At 39.6% G+C, this 21,600-nt stretch overlaps 1 protein-coding gene across 1 annotated transcript in view; it reads right to left on the reverse strand.

The window, feature by feature from the left end:
- Nucleotides 1–21,600, reverse strand: part of Efcab5 (EF-hand calcium binding domain 5) — a 110,655-nt gene that overhangs the window by 73,626 nt on the left and 15,429 nt on the right. Inside the window, exons 4-7 of the mRNA XM_057773948.1 lie at nt 19,858–20,398; nt 9,389–9,545; nt 8,215–8,263; nt 2,936–3,006 (exon numbers count right to left, since the gene is read on the reverse strand). Of these exons, the coding sequence (XP_057629931.1) occupies nt 2,936–3,006; nt 8,215–8,263; nt 9,389–9,545; nt 19,858–20,398 (818 nt within the window). The remainder of the gene's footprint in view (nt 1–2,935; nt 3,007–8,214; nt 8,264–9,388; nt 9,546–19,857; nt 20,399–21,600) is intronic.

Here is a 21,600-nt window from a genome sequence, read left to right on the forward strand (position 1 = left end):
AGTCTACCAAGTGAAAACAGTAGCACAAAACACTTGTTGAATTAAAGTCAATGAAATCAAAGTGTCTTGTGACTTCATGAGATCACACATTAAATGTGGAAAGACAAAATGTGCCCATTTTGCTGACATAGCTTGCTCACACTGGAAAAGAAATAAATAAGTCACATAATAAAGTGTTTTAACATACAAAATTTAATCTCTATTTTTTAAAATTCATTTGCTTTTAGTGCTTCTGCCTGTATGCATGTCTGTATGGGGGTGTCGGATCCCCTATTATTAGAGTTACAGAAAGCCGTGAGCTGCCATGGAGAGCTGAGAATTGAACCTGGGTACTTTGGAAGAGCAGTTAGTGCTCTTAACCACTGAACCATCTCTACAACCCTTTAACCTCTATTTTTTTTAAGCATTACTACATAGGAATTTTATTTAAAAATTTTCTCTCTCAGCATGCATATATTTCCACATATATTCATATTCATATTTATATATGTATTAAATATATACAAATATCCATATATCTGTGTATGGCTCCATAAGTTTGGCAGAACTTTAATTTTTTTCGTTTTCAAAACCATATTTCAACTTTTTTTAACCTCTATTTTTAAAAAAATGTGAGGAGCAGGAGCCATAACTCAGAGGTACAGCGATTGCCTAGCATGTAAAGGGCCCAAGGTGCAATCCCAAGCACTGAAATAACAAAAAAGCAAATTGCAGCTCTCTTATTCTTAGTAATGCTTACTGTAGGTGGGAATAAAGTGCTGAGAGCTCTTGTACACTGCTGCTGGGAGAATAAATCAATGCCATCAACAGCACGATGACAGCAGGTACTCATCAGTGCCATCAACAGCACAATGACAGCAGGTACTCAAAGTTTTCAGTTGTTCGTTCTTTGATCTAGCCATTTCCATTTCTGGGAATTCATTCTAAAAAAAATTACTGGAGTTCTGTCAGGCTTCCAGAGCAATTAAATTAGACTAGGTATTTTTGAAAACAGAAATGATTTCCTCCTATTTCTAGAGGCTGAACTGTCCAAGCTGAAGGCTCAGAAGAGTCGGTGCCTGGCAAAGTCTTTCCTTGGGTTGCAGATTGCTGCCTCCTCATACGGGTGCATGCCCATATCCACACGTGTGTTGTAGTCTCCTCCCTCTGAGAGAGAGAGAGAGAGAGAGAGAGAGAGAGAGAGAGAGAGAGAGAGAGAGAGGAGCTTTTCATAAAGTCACTATTCCACTTGTAGTTCACAGTTTCAAACTGTAAACAAAGATTTACACACAGATACTGGTCTTATTTTCATTTGGAATAATGAGCAAGTAACTGTCCAACAATAAAGATATGATTAAATAATGACAAAAACACAGAGCAAAGCATTATGATGCCATTAAAATGTTTTAGGGACCAAGATGGAGTAGAAGCACATCCCCCTATTTCTCTAACTTAAGTAGAGCTAAAACCCCAGATATCTGTGTTGAACAAGCTTGACGGCGATGAGAGTGGACGAGAAGGTGGCAGGCTGCCCGGGGGCCTGCACAGTGGTGAGCACTTGGGGCTTTGCCTCATAAATGGCATTCAGGAATGCTAATAAGACCAGATGAAAGCAATAATAAAACCAAGAAAGGTTTGCTTTAGCCAAATGGGTAAAAATGGGAGTCATTATTGTGATCTGAGGAAAAATATCACAGTGTTAACAGAGATATAAGTTGGTAATAACTACAGGCTTAACACTTTTCCTTAAACTTTTTATCATTTTCTATAATGAGTCCATATTACTTTCTTATTGAGATATAATTCACATATGATTAAAATTCATATTACTTTTATAATTAAAAATAACAGTTTATTTTTTGTTTGTTTGTCTGTTTTATGAAACAGGGTTTCTCTGTATAACAGATCTGACTGTCCTAGAACTCACTTTGAATATCTGGCCAGCTTCTAACTTACAGCTACTAACTTCTAACCTCCTGCCTCTGCCTCCTGGGATTAAAGGCATGAGGCAGCCACCATGATCAGCTTAAGAACATTTCTAAATCACCTATTTGTAGAGAAACTACTAAGACAACTAGGTCATTAGCACTGAGAAGCAATTTTTGCAAAGAAATATAAGCTATGTCAATACTTACATTAGAGAGAGAAAGCCTTGCCTTTCCAGAACTTACTTTTCCCCCCAGGCATACAAGAGTGTAGAGGACAGAGAGCCACTCTGCGGCTCCGGGATCAACCCTAGGGCATACATCAGGCTTGCCTCTACCTCAAGTGCTGAGTCATCTCACTGGGCTCCTCCTAACCACTCTAACTCTGCCATTTTCTTTGTGTTTCTGGGGAGTGTATCTCATTCATAGTTGGTCTAGACAAGAACCACTCAGAAAGGATTTAAGAAATCCTTCACACAGAAACTCTGTCTCGTGCATGGCTGTGACCTTCAGTGGAGTAAGAACGGGTGAGAAGAAAATGTAGAAGCTGAATTAGTTCTTGGACTCATTACAGAAAAACTGGAGGAAGAGAAGAAACAAAAAACGTGAAAGCGAGGCTGTAGCAGACAGAATTTTGGTCTAGGAAAATGGTTTCTTTCACTTATTCCATTACAGTAGAATCGTACTTTCTCAGGTTTAAAAATTATGTAGACCTTCGGTCTTAGGTCTCACTATTTGTACAACCAGATTTCACTGACTATAAAATGATGGGTTTTCTTGATCTTATCAGAAGGTGTCAGTAGACGTTCTTCATATTTTTATGTCATAAACTGAAAGAAAGAAAGGAGCTATTTGAAAACTGTAACCCAACTTCTGAGGGGTTAAACATTTTGAAGTATGTATCTTAGAAATGATAAGTTTTTATTCTTTCATTTGATTTAATCCTCAGATGATGTATATTACATTTATCAAAATACAATTGAAGCTGACAGAATAATTTTATACAAATATTGAATAACACAGCTCCTTACTTGTATAAATTGCTCTTGATTCAATCCTGGGTCCACAGATTTGATCATAATCAGATCTTTGCAATGTGATTCTAATTTTGGAATAGAAGTTATTTGCTAATTAGTTTAGATGTAATGAATTAGTATTTTATACTTATAATATAGTACTAATATTATTCTCAATGAGTATCTATCCATAGTTACAGTAAATAATTTGTAGTTGGGTAACATCCCTATAACTACCAAAGGTTTTTTTCCTGGCTTTATTTAACCAAGAAACTCAGATATTAAAAAGAATGAACCTAAATTTTTAATAACCAGGTTGGAATAAAGCAGAAACAGATATGTATAATAACACAAACTAAAACAATCAGTGTAGGATTGTGAGAGCATTTATGCCAGCAGACCTAAACCAATGCTCTCTGTAAACATTCTCTTTAAAGAGGTTTTTTTCCTTTTTTTTTTAAGAGCTTGCTTTCTTTTTTATTTTATGTGTTGAGACAGGATCTCTCTACACAGCCCTGGCTGGCCTGGAGCTTGCTCTGTAGACTAGGCTGGCCTGGAACTCACAGAGATCCGCCTGGCTGTGCCCCTGAGTGCTGGGATTAAAGGTGTGTACCACACCCAGTTTAAAATTTCTTTGTCTTTAATGTTTCTCAAATTAACAAACACCATGTGAATGTGATCTTTTGGTAAAAGATGTAAATGATATAAAGGCTATTCACCACCTCGGAAAATAGTTATGGAGGTAACCTTGTAAACTGTTTGTGAGTGTGAACATCTTCTGGTAACCTTGTAAACAGTGTGTGTGTGTGAGTATGAACAGCTTCCAGTAACCTTGTAAACTGTGTGTGAGTAAAAACAGCTTCCGGTAACATTGTAAACTGCGTGTGAGTATGAACAGCTTCCGGTAACCTTGTAAACTGTGTGTGAATATGAACATCTTCTGGATACCTTGTAAACTGTGTGTGAGTGTGAACAGCTTCCGGTAACCTTGTAAACTGTGTGTGAATATGAACATCTTCTGGATACCTTGTAAACTGTGTGTGAGTGTGAACATCTTCTGGTAACCTTGTAAACTGTGTGTGAGTGTGAACAGCTATTGGTAACCTTGTAAACTGTGTGTGAATATGAACATCTTCTGGATACCTTGTAAACTGTGTGTGAGTGTGAACATCTTCTGGATACCTTGTAAACTGTGTGTGAATATGAACAGCTTCCGGTAACCTTGTAAACTGTGTGTGAATATGAACAGCTTCCGGTAACCTTGTAAACTGTGTGTGAATATGAACAGCTTCCAGTAACCTTGTAAACTGTGTGTGAGTGTGAACATCTTCTGGATACCTTGTAAACTGTGTGTGAGTGTGAACATCTTCTGGATACCTTGTAAACTGTGTGTGAGTGTGAACATCTTCTGGATACCTTGTAAACTGTGTGTGAATATGAACATCTTCTGGATACCTTGTAAACTGTGTGTGAGTGTGAACATCTTCTGGTAACCTTGTAAACTGTGTGTGAGTGTGAACAGCTTCCGGTAACCTTGTAAACTGTGTGTGAGTGTGAACAGCTTCCGGTAACCTTGTAAACTGTGTGTGAGTGTGAACAGCTTCCGGTAACCTTGTAAACTGTGTGTGAGTGTGAACATCTTCCGGTAACCTTGTAAACTGTGTGTGAGTGTGAACATCTTCCGGTAACCTTGTAAACTGTGTGTGAGTGTGAACATCTTCCGGTAACCTTGTAAACTGTGTGTGAGTGTGAACATCTTCCGGTAACCTTGTAAACTGTGTGTGAGTAAAAACAGCTTCCGGTAACCTTGTAAACTGTGTGTGAGTGTGAACATCTTCCGGTAACCTTGTAAACTGTGTGTGAGTGTGAACAGCTTCCGGTAACCTTGTAAACTGTGTGTGAGTGTGAACAGCTTCCGGTAACCTTGTAAACTGTGTGTGAGTGTGAACAGCTTCCGGTAACCTTGTAAACTGTGTGTGAGTGTGAACAGCTTCCGGTAACCTTGTAAACTGTGTGTGAGTGTGAACAGCTTCCGGTAACCTTGTAAACTGTGTGTGAGTGTGAACAGCTTCCGGTAACCTTGTAAACTGTGTGTGAGTGTGAACAGCTTCCGGTAACCTTGTAAACTGTGTGTGAGTGTCAACAGCTTCCGGTAACCTTGTAAACTGTGTGTGAGTGTGAACATCTTCCGGTAACCTTGTAAACTGTGTGTGAGTGTGAACAGCTTCCGGTAACCTTGTAAACTGTGTGTGAGTGTGAACAGCTTCCTTTTTCTGTATTTTCCTCAGCATCTTCAGTCTCCCTGGCCTCCGAGAGAGTCACTGCTGTTGCTTGTCATCTGTTTAGCAAACTTCCTGTGTATTTCCAGATGTGCATGTACATGCAGACACACAGATCTTTTGTTTTTCTGTAGTGATAATCATCATCTTGATCAGCAACTTACATTTCTCACCAATCATTGTAGGTTTTTTATGTATGATCAGGAGCTCAGGAGGACAGCTTGAAACTTGGTCATCAACTAGATTTGTGGGTTAGAATAAGAAAATCCAGGGTGTGTGAACAGTGTGGCGGGTGATGAGAAAGTCAAAAAAGCAAACTCCGGAAGCCAACACTTCATGTGCAGAAGAGCTGAGAAATCACAATGCCAAGAGGTGATTGAAAAGAATCGTCTGAGTAAGGGTGACTGGTAATGGGGAACCTTCACACCTCCACTTTAAGGGCTAGGGACTTAGCTCAGTGGGAATCCTCCTATCTAGCAAGCACAAGGCCCTGGGTTCAGTCCTTAGTTCCAGTAAAGTAAAACAAGCCTCCATCTGATATAGTAACTACCAAGTCCATATTGAGCTCACCAGGAGACAGACACAGTCCTGTGCTGGAAGGACTAAGACACTAGCTCTCTCCTGCTCCTAACAGCATCGCTGCCGGCAGTGGACCGGGACAAGGTGGTAGGGAAGACTCTCCAGTCACTCTTGAGTTTTGTAACTGTCCTAAGAGATACCAGTTATAACTGTCCTAAGAGGCCTTCCACCTCCAGAAAGTTACGCAGACGAGACTGGTCTCTACCACCAGTGGCTGATATTGAACGACTTAAGGTGAAAAATAACGTCTTACTTTTCTTTATTCTTTACTCCTCACAGTGTCTGGAATCAAGTGAGGGCTCAGTAAACTGAACTCATCATACAGGAAACAAATATTACAGTCAAGTAAAAGGGGAGAATGCTCATCTTGCTGGGCAGGGATGGTTTAGAAGCCATCTGATTTTCAGCAGGATCCTAGCAGACTCTCTTAGCTCACTGCTTCCTCACTCTCCCCCAGAATGAATGAATAAGCAATGATATCGCAAAGAATTTCGGAAACAGAAATGGAGGCTGAGCTGATGGGAGAATTCCAGTTTTTAAACATTCTGAGAGCAGGGAGAGGACAGGATGTCAGGAAGAAAGACCTGAAGCATGTTCCCGAAAGAGCAGACAGGATGCTAAGAAGCCTGCTTTATTTTAAAAAGCAAGGAAAGAGTGAGCATGGTGGCTCACACCTTCAATTCCAGCATGTGTGAGGCAGAGAGGCAGGATCTATGTGAGTTGGAGGCCAGCCTGGTCTACATAGTGAATTCCAGGACAAACAAACAAAAAACCACAGAGAGGAAAAAAAGCAAGGAAAGAATGAAAATAGTCTCATAAGTTATAGTTACCACTAAACACAGTGATAAAAAAAAACAGTGTGTTATACTGGGAGGCAGAGACAGGAGGATCTCTGTGAGTGCCAGGCAGCACTAGGCGGTCTACACAGAGAGTTCCAGGCCAGCAGCAGGCCCTATCTCAAAAACCAAAAGAAGGCCAAACAATCAGTGGGTCACAAATTACATAAATCCCAGGATCCACACTCAAATTCTTAGTTACAAGTCAAGTTCTCTTAGCTATACTCACGTAAAGAAACATTTCCCCAAATAAATGCATCAAACTTATGATCTCCCCACAGGGATGGGCTGTTCTCTCCTGGTGTGCAGAGTGGAAGTTTGTAGGAGAGTTTTTGTTGTCTCAATGGTGGGGAGCTAGTGTAAAGATAGAAATCCCACGATTTCTACACCATAAAGTCTCCCCTCTCCTGTCAGACCTTGGAAAAGGTGAAACGTTGCTTTAACAGCTCTTGGTTTAGAACTTACTTTGTATGCAAATGCAGAGTACAGTTTTGCTATTGTTTTGTCCTTGTTGTTGTTGCAAAATTTCGAGCCCTGCCTTTGTACCCGCTCAGCACTTTTTCTACTACTGTGAGTCATCTATATACCTGGCCCCTCATTTTGCTGTTCCATTTTTCTGAAACTATAATTACTGTGAAGTTTTTGAGTGAGGTTTGAATGAAAAACTTGTTCCGGAACTTGTCAGTATTTGTTCTCCATTTCAGAAATTGTCTTATATGTAGATAGTGACGTTGCGACTTTAATCTGAACCCGTATGCAACACATCTGTGTTAGTCTGCAATTTGTAACACCCCTAGCCATGAGAGCAGCACACATAGATGCGTGCACACACATACACACACATGAATATTCATGTATATGTAATACATATAAGAATATATAAATTCTTTTTGCCCTTATTTCAAAATGTCAATACAGGGAAAACAGTTACTTAGATGTAATCTTACTTTTCTTATAACTCATTATTCATGAAGAATAGGTTAAAAAGGTCTATTATTTCTTCTAGTGATATTGTAACTAAAAGTTTATATATTGAGATATAGTACATAAAAATTTTAAAATACTTATTTATCTGTCTGTGAGTCCATGTGAGGAGGATGGGAGCTGTGGACGCTGGAAAAGGGTGTTGGGCCCCTCAGAGTTAGTATAACCGTCATTCTTAGGACAACAGGCTTGTTCTGTGGGTGTTGGGATCTGAGCTTTGGTCCTAAGTTCCTTATAATGCCCCAGTAATCACACTTAGCCATTGAGCTACCTTTCTGGTCCTACATATAATTTTAATGCCTTTCTTTGCACAATTCCTGTATTTTAATTATGGCATTATACTTTTTCTTCTAAATTCTACAATTTGCTATTTTCTGGGAACGTCACAGGATAACAAAGGGGCAGGGAGTCACACAATATTTGTACTACAAGGGAGCACTGGACTGCAAAGACTGAGCTGACTGATTACTTCTGTGTTCCTTGACACTCTGTCTCTGGAAAGAACGGAGAAGACTTATTTAACTTTAAGTGCATCCAACCTCATAAGCACTAATGTTGACTGTGTGACCTCAACCTCCCTCCCAAAGAAAAACCACTGCAGTAAAGGCATATTTACCAAGATGCAAATCTGACTTCTGAAAAAAATCATAAAGAACATTCTGAATCTGCAGAAAGGAAGACAAAGAACACATTACTCCTCTGTTACCACATTATTTAGTGTCTTAGACTAAAAGTCATGTATTTCTAAGTACTAAGTGATCCAATCTCTGCTTAGTTTAGCATTTTGCCTTCTTGCTTATGTCCTTCCTGATTTCCGTTCTCTTCGTGTGAGGACCGAGACACCAAGAATGATCCTATTTTGTCCCCTAGGGGATATTTCCAGAAACCTTTGGCAATGAGTGTGATGTAGCTAAGGAACATTTGCAACTACCTTGACTAGGATTAAAGCCATGCACCATCACCACCCAGTGGACCTACAATTCTTTAAAGGCATGCGATGCTGGCGTTGTCTCACCGGTTTATTTGTCATCTGCATATGTTATGCATCTTTGGTGAAGTGTTTGTCAAGTCTTTTGTTCAGAGAGAGAAAGAGAGAGAGAGAGTGTGTGAGTGTGTGTGTGTGTGAGTGTGTTGTTCAGATAGGGTCTCACTATGTAGATCAGGCTGGTCCTGAACTTAAACACCTGCTTTAGCCTCCTGAGTGCTGGGGTTGTAAGCATGTTTCACCAGGCCTGGCTTTTCCTATTTTTTAAAAGGGCTATTTAATTTTTGTTGTTGAATTTTAATTAATAATTATTTTATGTTTTGGACAATAGTCTTTAATAATTTTGTTTTTTGTTAATAATTCCTCCACAGATTTTTTTCTTGGTCCATTTAAAGTCATTCACTTAAAGTGAAATATGATTGGCATTTTATGATTAAATATTTTCAAATCTCTACACAGTTAAGAGAAAATACTTTATTCTTAAAGAGTAGCTGTTCTTTGGAGTAAGAGATGTGTTCTCTCATAGATATCACAAATAGTCCCAAATACACACACACATGAAATCCATCTCTGTTTGTAATGAGGTTGGAAACCCTTGTCAATATCAAGATTTTAAAAATATTACTAGATTTGCATTTTATTTTTCATGCCCATTGAAAAATTGAAGAAATCAGTAAGCTTCCATGGGGTAGACAGGCCAGTTGTAGCAAAGATTTCAAGGGAAGCCTCTGACATTCTACTAACATGCTAGCAATTTCCCTCTTAGCACGCATCCCTTCCCCTTCGCATGCACAGTTTCTCCTACCACAGCTAGCGGAATCATTCCTCTGGGATCGAGAATCCATTCACCGAACTGTTCCTCCAGAGCCTGCTTTCTCATCGTGGCCACCTTGACTTTGACGGTGCTGATATAATCTCTTTGTTGTCTCTTTTGTTTAACTTTCTCCTTCATTTTGGAGACCCTGGAGTATGAGAACACAGAATATCTGTTAAGAACCCTCAGTTTGGTTCAGATAGTTCAGCGGCAGAATTCAAGAGTCCAGGGCCCCACTTAAACTCCGGAGTTGCCTTCCTTCCACCAGGACTTACTGCGTTCAGCACTCATCTTAGGCTAATTTCTACTCTTAGTCAACTTTTTATAGAGACTGTCCTATTTTACCTTCGTAAATAAGAAGTATTGGTGAGGATATTAATCAGCATAATAATTATGGAAAACTGTGGAGACATTTGAAAAACAGAAGTATAACTACCAAAAGACACAGCAATATTACTTCTGGATATTTCTCCAAAAGACTTGAAATCAGTTTGTTAAAAAGAAGTCTACATTCATATATTAATTGTCACACAATTCATAGTAGCAAAATACAGAAACAGTTCTCAATGAATAAAGAGAATTTGGTATATAAACACAACGGATTTTATGCACTCTTACAAAACCAGAATCTGTTCTTTATGAAATATGAATAGAACTAGAGAATTAGGATAAATGAAATAAACCAAGTACAGAAAGATAAATGCCACGTTATTACTTATATATAGTAAAATATAAAAAACTCAAACATAGCAGCAGAGTACAATGGTGGTTACTAAGAAGATTAAGGCCAAAGGGAACAAAATACATCAATTAGAAGGAAGAATAAGGTTTTAAAAAATAACTATTGTACAATAATACAGTTTATAATAGAATGTTGCATATTTAAAAATTGTTAATAATATAACTTTCAAATGTTCTCTCCATAAAATGATAACTATTTGAGGTCAAAGATGTTAATTAGCTTGATCTAATTATACTACATATTTATAATCATAACATCACATTGTACCCTATAAATGTATAGAACTATAATTAGTCAATTTCCAGGCCTTCGTTTTTGTTTTTGTTTTTTTGTTTTTTTACAAAAAGAAGTAGCAAGAATATCTCCAAAGCCACATGCCTTTAATGCCAGCACTTGGGAGGCAGAGGCAGGTGGATCTCTGTATGTTCAAGGCCAGCCTGGTCTACAGAGTGAGTTCCAGGACAGCCAGGGCTACACAGTGAAACCCTGTCTCCAAACACACACACACACACACACACACACACACACACACACAGAGAGACACGCGCGTGCGCGCACACACACACACACACACACGAGAGAGAGAGACAGAGACAGAGAAAATACTGAGAGTACCCCTCGAGACTTTCCTACACTCTATAAAGGCAGAGATGGTCTAAAGTCTAAAGGTCATTAGCTTTTCATCTTCCCTGGACACAAAAGTCATCAGGAGGAACTCTGATCCCCAAGCTAGGAAGACAACATGGCAGGTCCTCTTACACGAAGGATGCCAGGTCATTCCGATGCTCTGGACTAAACTTGAGACATCTGCCTGGGAATATTTATTGGCTTGTTGCTGCTCTCTAGTCAGGCGACTGCTTTTGCAGCCCTGCTGAAGGCCTGAGTACAAGAGTAACTATTGTCCTCTGGAGATGCATCGCCAGGCCGAGAGTGGGCGAAGAATGGAGGCTACAGTTGTTCCTATGTTAACCATCTCTCTTAGAACCTAAAAAACCGGCCAAACAAACCCCAAACTGTTTTGACTGACATCAAATCACATGCTCCAGAATAATAAAAACAGCTGAGAGTGTCAAGTAAAACCTTTTTTTTTTTTTTTTTAGGTTCAACAACATTTGGAATAGGTTTTCATCTTCCAAGGCAATCTGAGAGATTTGAGATGCAAAAGAATTTTCTCCGAGAATGTGGACATTAGGTACCTCTAATAGTCCAGAAGAAAGTACTGAAAAGATGTTACTTTATACCAATGTAAAAATCTTTGCAATTCTCTAGGAATATAAGCCTTCAAAAATGAGCTTTAGATTTGAAAACAAAGGCATGGAGGCAGGTTAGCAGCACAGAAGAGCCTTGTCTGAACTTTTGAAAGATCGATTGGTATTTTAAAGGAAGGGCTAACCCCTCCAGTGCTCTGAGAAGCATCCAAACCCCCGCAGTCCCTTCAGCTGTTTCCCAGCCTCCCCTCTTCCCATACTGCTCTCTCTCTTCTCCCAGTACTGTGTGTCTGCAGCTTCTGTTCTCGTTCCAGTATGGCGGTCTATTCTATTCTATCCCCTTGCCTTGTATCTAGCATTCTCTCGCTTACTTAACCACACTCACTTATTGCACAAACAGTTATTATCTATTCTGCCATTCTACAGATCAGCATCTGATGGCAAAACAGATCAGTGATTGGGATAGTGTCATAAGTACTGAGAGTCTCCGGATTTTCATAAGTCACAAAAATAGATTCACACAGTTATTTTTCTGTCACATTTTCATCTGCTCAAAACATTTTCTCCCCCTTGCTTTGTCTGATTAGCTCTTCCACATGCTTTGGGTTTCAATCGAGACATCATTCCCTCGCTCATCATGATGCCCATATTTAGAAAGAAAATCTAGTTTTGTGCTTCAGAGACACTGCATATGAGCTTCCAAATATAATTCAAATGGATTTTAAATCGATCATGCCACTCTTTGAGGGAATGGATAAAATTTCTGTTGTCTACATTATTTTATGAGACAGTCACACCAACCAACCGAATTCTACACGATGCAACACTTTGTAACTTTGGGTAGATTAGGGTAGATGTAAGCTACAAGTTGATTCTTAATATAACTCCCAGGATCGGAAGATAGCTTAGTCGGCAAAGAGTTTGCTTTACAAGCGTGGTGATCTGAGTTAGATCCTCAGAACCAAGTTAAATGGAGGAGAAGGAGAAGGAAGAGAACAAGAGGAAGCAGAGGGGGAGGAAGTGGGAGGGGAGGAGGAAGGAAGATAAAGAAGAAAAGAAAGGTTAGGCGGGCAATGTAGTTATGCACTTGTAATCCTGGCACTGGGGAGGTGGCAGAAACAGGCAGAGTCCTGGGGTTTGTCGTTCAGCCACACTAGACTACTTGATAAATTCAGAATCTGTCTGAAGAAACAAAGGTGGGCAGGGCCTGGTGAACTACAACTGAGATTGACCCCTGGTCATGCGCACATGCACACACATGCACAAACACGTGTACACATGTGCACACACATTGACACACATAAAAGCTAACTGATAAAGCTAGTTATAGTGGTACATACTTTGTAATCCCAGAACAAGGGAGGCTGAGGCAGGAGGATATCTATGAGTGTGCAGCCAGCCTGGATTTCATAATAAAATCGTTGTGTAAAGTGTGTTTTTCATGATAACCAAAATTCGTATTTTTTTCATAAGGTGTTACTCAATATTGGGTGCTAAACATCCATGCAGTAAAGACCCATAAATAAGTTCAAAGTATTAAATCATGTACTGAGCCACAGTTCACCAGGCACACGCCAGGTTTCTAATAATATTGTGACCAAAAAAAAAAAAAAATGCCTTGTCTTCCGAGAGGTTGTGAGGACATGAATAATTCCCAGGGCTGAAAGGCGGCACGAGACCACAAGTACTTCCAAAACATGCGACACGGCACCGATGGAGACCAGGTGTGGCGGAAGGTAGCCAGGAGAAGTGGTACTCAGGGGAATTCCTGGAGGACAAGGAGAAATGAACCAGCTAGAGAGATGAGGGCTAAGATGTCTAGACAAAGAAAGCTAGCAGTCTGGATTCCAGAAGAGGATTCTGGGTTGATAAGCATGAAATAGTAAAAATGGGCAGGAAGAATGCAGCCCATCTGGCTGAGGTGGATCGTAGTCAGGGCTAAGTTTACTATCACTGCGTGCTGGGTGCCTCCTAGACAGCATGGCTAAGTTTTGAAGCTGGCATTTGTGGTAAGAATTTCCTATTTCTGTATGAGGTGGTTGAGCCACTTTACTGGAGAAGTGAGAGCAAGGCAGAGGACACCAGAGTAGGGTCGTAGTAATATTTCATTTGTTTTATCCTATCATCCCTATATCCGCCCTTATTTCTTTTCTACTCTGAAAAGTAGATAATCCTCCCTCTTATCCTATCATATCTATAAAGGATATTCTACACAGAACTGGAGTGAGATAAAAAAGCATCTGGTGTGATGGTATAGGATCAAGCTAGGACAGAATATTTAAAATCAAGGCAGTGGTGTGTATGGCCTCCATCCTTAGAGACCAGAGCCTCTGCTATAAATAAGCAAAGCTTATGTTCATTTGAGGATATCAGTTACTGGAATGTTTTAAATGCATCAGCAAAATGAAGTAGAAGAATTCTTGTACCTTTTAGGTAGTCTTTGGTGTTTAGACTCTAGGGCCACCTCACCTTATGTCTTGGTTAGGGTTTCTATGGTGGAGAGACACCTTGACTACGGCACCTCTTATAAAGGAAAATGTTCAGTCAGGGCTCACTTACAGTCCAGAGGTTTAGTCCATTAATGTCATGGCAGGAAGTAAGACAATATGCAGGCAGACATGGTGCTGGAGAAGGAGCTGAGAGTTCTTACATCTTGACTCACAGGCAACAGGAAGTGTTCTGAAACACTGGGCGTGGCTTGAGCCTCCATAGTGACACACGGGCCATACCTACTCCAACAAAGCCACACTTCCTAATAATACCACTCCCTGTGAACTTATGGGCACCAATTCCATTCAAACTGCTACACCTAATCAGTCTTTAGGCCAGATATACAGCTCTACTAGCTAGAGAGAAATTGACTCTCGACTATTTCAGTCCATTTAACAATAAAATGTTCTATGCCAAAACCTCATTCAACATCAAGTTGCAGGATGAGGTTTAGAATATTGGGGTATCATTTAAGGAGACTGTGATTTTGCAGTCTATAAGCAGCTAATTTTTTTTCTTTGACACCAGAAGTCATATATACCACCAGATTGTCCTCAAATTCACCAAAAAGCCAAGGATGATCTTGAATTTCTGATTATCCTTCCTCCATCTCCCAAGTGCTGGAATTATAGGCACACACCACCATGGCAAATGCATGGGATCCTTGGGATTGAGCCCACGTTTCACGAACACAAGGCAAACATTCTACCAACTGAACCACATCCCCACTCGACACACAGCTGAAGTTTGAAGGAACGAGGTGGTCTACTTGCCCAGAATGTCATTTATAGATGCTTGCTAAACTAACTAGGGTTTATAGATTGTTATGCTTCAGGCTGAACGAAATCAGGAAAATTTTGGCTAAGACCCTCCTATATGCCACTTGTATAACAGAAATTCAAATATCATTTAAAGTATTATCCTTACTTTTGGTAAACTATGCTGTACTGGATTGATAAAATCTGTTTTCCAGTACAAATTGACAAGCTAATATTACTATCATCACCTGTGGAGAAGGACCTGCAGGATTTCCTCTCATAATTAGTTTCGCTTTGGCTCAGGAAAGAGGTGGCAGCTGGTGTGGAGTGTGAGCAGACAGCTGTCTAGGAAGCCAGTCTCCTGGCAACTGAGGGAAGCCCGTGCAGAGGACAAAACACATGCTCGTTGTTGCCAAGTTCCCAGCACTGGATGTTGTATAGATGAGCTAGACATTTTGAGGCATTTTGGTGTGTGAAATACAAAATACGAGTACTGTGATGTAAATATTAGAATCTTTTGCACATACCACATCCCAGCAGAAAATATATAATGGCTTTTGGCACACGGTCTGTGTAAATTATTTAAATATTGCACAGGAGTTAATCTGTAGAAAATTATAATAAATAAAACAGGATAAAGGTCTGCATCTTTTTTCCTTTAAAATTGCACTTGGTTTGTGTAGCTCTAATATTTGAGGATTTATACTCACGTGTTTTCTCATTTATGCAACTGTAATAGAGAAAGTAATTCTTTGGAATATCTTTTTATGATTATTTCCCTTCATGGAATAAATGTTCTATCATTAATGAATATGGCTAATAAAGATAATTCACTGAAAAAATTCTCCAAAGATACCTCAGGGTAAAGCAGAGATCCTTCAGACTATGAAATAATCAACAAATGCCAGAATAAAAAAAAGATCCAAGTTTTGATTTTGTTGTTCATTTATTTATCCTCCCAAGTGCTGAGACTGCAGGTGTGAGCTGCCACACTCAGCACTAAGGACTTCTAGATTTACTTCTCTGATCATTTGGACTGGCATCCTAGGATCTTCTATGTCAAATTGATTGAGAAACAAACTCTGCCTCTTGGAATAATCTGAAATTCTAATATTAATAATAAGCTTCCCTTTTATTATTTAAAATTCTTTAGCTAAAATGTTATATAGTATAATTGACTGTTTTTGGTGCCCAGTTTTAAAAAATCTCACACATTTTTAAGTATGTGTAATTCCCAGGCTACTAAAAATTTATAATCTAATTTTAAGAGCAATTTTTTTTCACGTCACGAAACAGTGAAAAGAAACTTTCACATATAAATCCCCAAGTACTAGAGGAATCAGAGTCAGAAGGAAAAGATACACGAAAAATAAGGAAATAGAGCAAGCAGCACAAACCCAACCTGCTTTATGGCTTTGCAAATTTGCATGCAAAGCTTAAAGATCAAAGTCCACTTTGTCTACCTTTCAGAAACTTGATAAAAAGTACATTATATTGAGCATGGAAAACCACGGGGCAGTGGAGACACTGTATTTTTCAAGTGAACAACTGCCACCATGAAAATTATTCTACATAAATAAAGAAGGTCTGCTCAGTCTATTGTTATGAGACACAAAACAGAGATGGATAAATCCCCCTTTCTCACGTGAAAAGATGATTTTTTTTTTTTTCTGAGACAGGGTTTCTCTGTGTAACAGCCCTAGCTATCCTGGAACTAGCTCTTGTAGACCAGGCTGGCCTCGAACTCACAGAGATTCACCTGGCTCTGCCTCCCAAGTGCTGGAATTAAAGGTGTGCACCACTACCGCCCGACAAAACATGGAAATTTTTAGTCGAAGTCACTTCAGTGTTGTCACCAGAAATTAATCTCTTGACAAACCAACATATGTCTGGCATACTTTGGATGAATAGAAATAAGGAAAAAGGTTCATTCCTTTGTCAAGAGTCTGCAATGAATTGAGTAAACATAAGACAGAGGTCAAAGAATTTTAAAGCAGGACTAATTTTAGAATATTGCCGAGCATCTGAGTGTTAAGTCAGTAGGCTTTGGCAACAGAACATGCTGTTAAAAAGCACCCGTGGGCTGTCTGATTAAGCTACAAATGCCTGGTATTGACGTTGTCAGCGAACAATAGATTTTGACTTTTGCCAGAGGGAGATGAAGTTCTAATCCTAGTGATCCAGATAAAGTCTTTGATTACTTTATCTCTTTAATGGAGTTCCTACAGTTGCTCCAGTAGAAACTAGGTGAGGCTGGACAGAGGACTTAGTGGTAAAGAGTGCTTGCTGCTCTTGCAGAAGACTGGGGTTTGGTTGTCAGCACTCACACCAGGAAGCTCATAACTGCCTACAACTCTAGTGCCAAGGGATTCAACACTCTCTCCTGCCTTCAAAGGCACTTGCACACACACAGCGCATGTGCATACATACAGGTACATGCATACATACAAAGAAACTAAGACTCTTATTACACCTCAAGATGGTCTGACATTCAACTTCTCAGTGCTAGAATCATCAGTGAAACTAACTTGTCATGTCATTGGCTGGCAAAGGAGCCCAAGACCAGGGATTTGATATGTCCATTTGTTAATCTGACTATAGTTTATGATAAATGACAAATGCCTAGAGTTTTATGTACTGTTTGAGGTTTACATATCTCTCTGACAGGAGGAAGGGTTTGTCAAGTTTTTGATTTATAGCTTTGACATCAATTTCCAAATCGTAAGTACATTTTTTTTCAAATGGGAATAGTTCTAGATGCATCCTAACAGATTGCTCAGTAAGAACAGATGGTAAAGAGAAGTGTTCTTTGAACTATTTAATAAATTCAGTGGCATTGTTTCCTGCACACTGGTGGAACTTTTCACTAGTACTAAACTCTCATCATTTGTTTTGTTTGTTTGTTTATTTGTTTTTTACCTAGTAACCTCCAGCAGGATTCATTTTAAATATATTTCCAGAGGATCTTATTCATAAAAATCTAAGGAGTAATGTAGGGATCGGAATATTTGGGGCATGTGGGTATTGGGAAGGGAACCCAGGGCCATGTATAGTCTTTACTTTCACCAAGCACCCTTGGAGATGTAGGATGTTCTTCTGTATATGTGTTGCTTTTATTGGTTAATGAATAAAGCTGTTTTGCCCTCTAGCAGGGCAGAATAATATAGCCAGGCTGGAAGAGATATAGAGAGAGTAGGTGGAGTCAGAGAGATGCCTTGTAGCTGCCAAAGGAGAAGGACATGCTGGAACCTTACCCGGTAAGCCACAGCCTCATGGAGACACACAGATTAATAGAAACAGGTTAATTTAAGATGTAAGAGTTACTTAACAAGAAGCCTGAGCTAATAGGCCAAACAACATTGTAATTAATATAGTATCTATATGATTATTGAGTTCTGAGAGGTCAGAAAATGAACAAGAATCTCCATTTACAGATGGTAACAATAAACTGTTGTGCACCCCTGAGTTAGATGTATTAGTCAATGCAACTAGGTAAGAGAAAGATGTTAGAGGTGTAAAAACTGAAAATATAACCGAGTGGTGGTGGCGCACGCCTTTAATCCCAGCACTCGGAAGGCAGAGGCATCTCTGTGAGTTCAAGGCCAGCCCGAGATTCAAGAGTTAGTTACAGGACAGCTATGGCTGTTACAAGGAGAAACTCTGTCTCAAAAAAAAAAAAAAAACCCAAAAGACAAAAATTGAAAATAAAAAGGAAGATTATTGTTTGAAAACAGCATAGTTGTTTCCCTAGAAAACACAATACAGCAATTCAATTTTACTATAATAAAATTCATTAAGGCAACAGAAAACAAAATGTATATATAAATTAATAGTTTTCATTTCTTCAGATTACTCCCAGACCTCCCAAAAATGTAGTAAAAGAAGCCCACTTATAATAGCAGCAAAACTTTATAAGACAGCCTGGAACAAATTGAAGAAGGACTATAGAAGTGTGTACACATGAAAACTTTAAGGCAACAGAGATAGATACAGAAGATAAGCAACTGTTAAATGGTAATCGCAGAAATGCTTGTCCTTGTTAAAGATGTTTGTCGGTTGGATGCAGGGTTGTCTCAGTAAGTCTTATTGGAATTAGTAAGTAGCCATTTGTAGAATAATAAAGTTGTATCTACATCTTAATATTATACTAACATAAATTACAAATTTAATTTATATTTGTATATATTTAAAATATGTATTTGTATATATTCAAAATAAAAATTAGTATCATAATTGAGTGTAGTGGTGTATTTCTTTAATTCCAGCACTCAGGAGGCAAAAGCAGGTGGATCTTTGAGTTCAAGGCTGGACTGGTCTACATGGCAGGTCCCAGGTCAACCAGGGCAGCCTAGTGAGATAGTGAGACTCTGGCTCCAAAAGTTACAGAGACAAGGTTTCTCTGTAACCTTGGAGCCTGTCCTGGAACTTGCTCTGTAGACCAGGCTGGCCTTGAACTCAGAGAGATCACGGGCCCCAGCCTCATGATGACTGGGACTAAAGGCATGTACCATCATGCCCAGCTTACTGTACACCTTTTTTGAATATGTATTTTGATGTTTGGGTTAGGTTACTCTCCAGTGCAGAGAGTCTAATACAGACATAAATATTACTTGAAGTTCTAATATGACAATCAAATCCAAGTAACTAGCTAGGTGTGCTGGTGCAAGCCTATAATCCCAGTACTTGGGAAGCTGAGGCAGGAGGATTTCAGTGAGTTTGAGGTCAGCCTCGACTACAGAGTGGATTTAGGCCTAGTTTGAACTTCAAAACAAAACTCCATGTCTTAATAAAACAAAACAAATAAACTTATTTTAATTCATCAGTCCTTGCTGTGCTTTGAAAAGCTGAAGCCCCAGAACTTTACTGTATAACCTTGAATTTGCTTGGAGTATATAGCTCAGCCACAGGCACAAGAGAGACCCTAACTCAAAAAGCTGGAGGATGAGAACTGACTCCCAAAAGTTGTCCTCGAACCTCCAACATGTGCCACAGTTATGTGCACCACCCACACACTGACTACATAAAAGGAAAATGGATATTATAGAAAATAGCTTCCACTCATTAGAATTATTAAAAAGACACTGAATTTACCTCAGCTCCCAAATGCTAGGTTTACATGTGTGAGCCACCATCCCTCAGCCAACAATGGTTCTTGATTAACTATAAACTCATTTCTTTCAGGTCCTGTTTGCATTGCCATCATTGTTCTAGCTTTTCAGCATAAGGAGACAGACAATCAGTTAAACACACAACGAACTGTACCTGTTACTGATCGTATCAGGAACATGGACCTTCAGCTCTTCTGTGACTTCTCTCAGCACCCGCTGGTAGCCAGACATTCCTGGGTCTTTGATATAAAGAGTATTGTTTCTCATTAAATATTCCCCCAAATAATTAATTGGATCAAACTTGGTTGGGATATCAGCTTTGCTCAAAAGTTTCTTCTTTTCTACTTGCATTAACATCTGTTCAACTCCAGGAATCAAGGTGGGTAGAAGCTTGTCCAGCAAGTAGGCCCGGGTAGTTAGCGTCACGCTTTCAATATCAAACCACTCTTTAGCCAGGTCATCCCTTGGAAGCTGTTTTGCAGTCTTCCTTTCCTGTTCCCTTTTCAGGATATCCTTCTCTAACATTTTCTGCTGCATGGCCTGGGCTCTTGCTTCTACTCTCTCATTGAGATTGTTCTTCCATGGCAGCTGTGCTTTGAACTTCAGCTCACTTTCATCCATACCAAGAATCACTTTTGCAGGTTTTCTAAGTACAACATTCATGGAAGCTGAACGGGACTCCTTTGGTGAACCAGCTGAGAAGAAAAAAATTAAATGTAAGACATATTAGAAGTATGAGCTGGAGATACGGTTCTGTGGGTAAGAGTTCATACCGCTCTTGCAGAGGACCCTGGTGGGTTCCTAGCATCAACACTATGCAGCTCCCAGGGACCTGTAATGACTGCTCCAGGGAGATCTGAGATCTGATGCCTTAGGCATCTGTGGGCTCCTGCACTCATGTGCACGTATCCGCGCACAGATACACATACATGTAATTTTACATTAGAAAGTATAAGAAATACTATAAATAGAGTTTAGTTGATGACTTTAGAATATATTTAACAACAAAAACCTCAAAATGGTCTTATATTCTTTTACATGGTTTACTGAGCACCATTCAAGCAAAAAGCCTGAGAACAATCATTTGAACCATAAAAGTATTTGCTATTGTGCTGTGGAATATTAGTTTTAAATGTGCTACATTTGTTTGTGCTGGGGGACATTGGTTTAATGATGCAAAGATGTGTTACATTCTTTTATGCTGAATTTGTTTAACTGTGATGCTGCGTTACTTTGCCTGCCTAAAATACCTGATTGGTCTAATAAAGAGCTGAACCGTCAATAGCTAGGCAGGAGAGAGAACCAGGCAGGGCTGGTGGGTAGAGAGAGTAAATAGGAGGAGAAATCTGGGGAAGAGGGTGAGGAGTGAGAAGAGGAGAAGGAAGAAGAAAGAGAGGAAGAACAATAAAAATGAGAAGAGTAAGAGGAGAAGAGAAGGAGGGGGCACACCCAGAGTAAGAGGCCAGGCTGACTCCAGCAGTGAGGGTAAGAGAGACAGAAGTAAGGAAGTTAAGAAGCCTCGAGGTAAAACATAGATAAAGCAAAACAGGCTAATTTAAGTTAAAAGAGCTAGCCAGAAAAAGAGCTAAACTAAGGCCAAGCATTCAAGACTAATAATAAGTCTCTGCGCCATGATTTGAAAGCTAGTTGGTGGCCTAAAAGGAAAAGCCCGTTACACTACTGACATAATCAGAGGTCGGTGAGCAGCTCAGTGCCTTTAATAAACAGCTAACTTGCTGCTACTCTGTGTACTCTCTATCTCAGAGACAAGGCTGACCGCAGCTCCAACTCCTGCCCCTTTCTCCTACCCTCCTTTCTTCCCTCCCTTCTCCTTCCTTCCCTACCTGCCTTCTTTCCTTCCTTCATATGACTATATTAAAGACCAAGAAGCAGAGGT

This window comes from Chionomys nivalis, chromosome 7, assembly GCF_950005125.1.
Source record: "Chionomys nivalis chromosome 7, mChiNiv1.1, whole genome shotgun sequence".
Taxonomy (NCBI): domain Eukaryota; kingdom Metazoa; phylum Chordata; class Mammalia; order Rodentia; family Cricetidae; genus Chionomys; species Chionomys nivalis.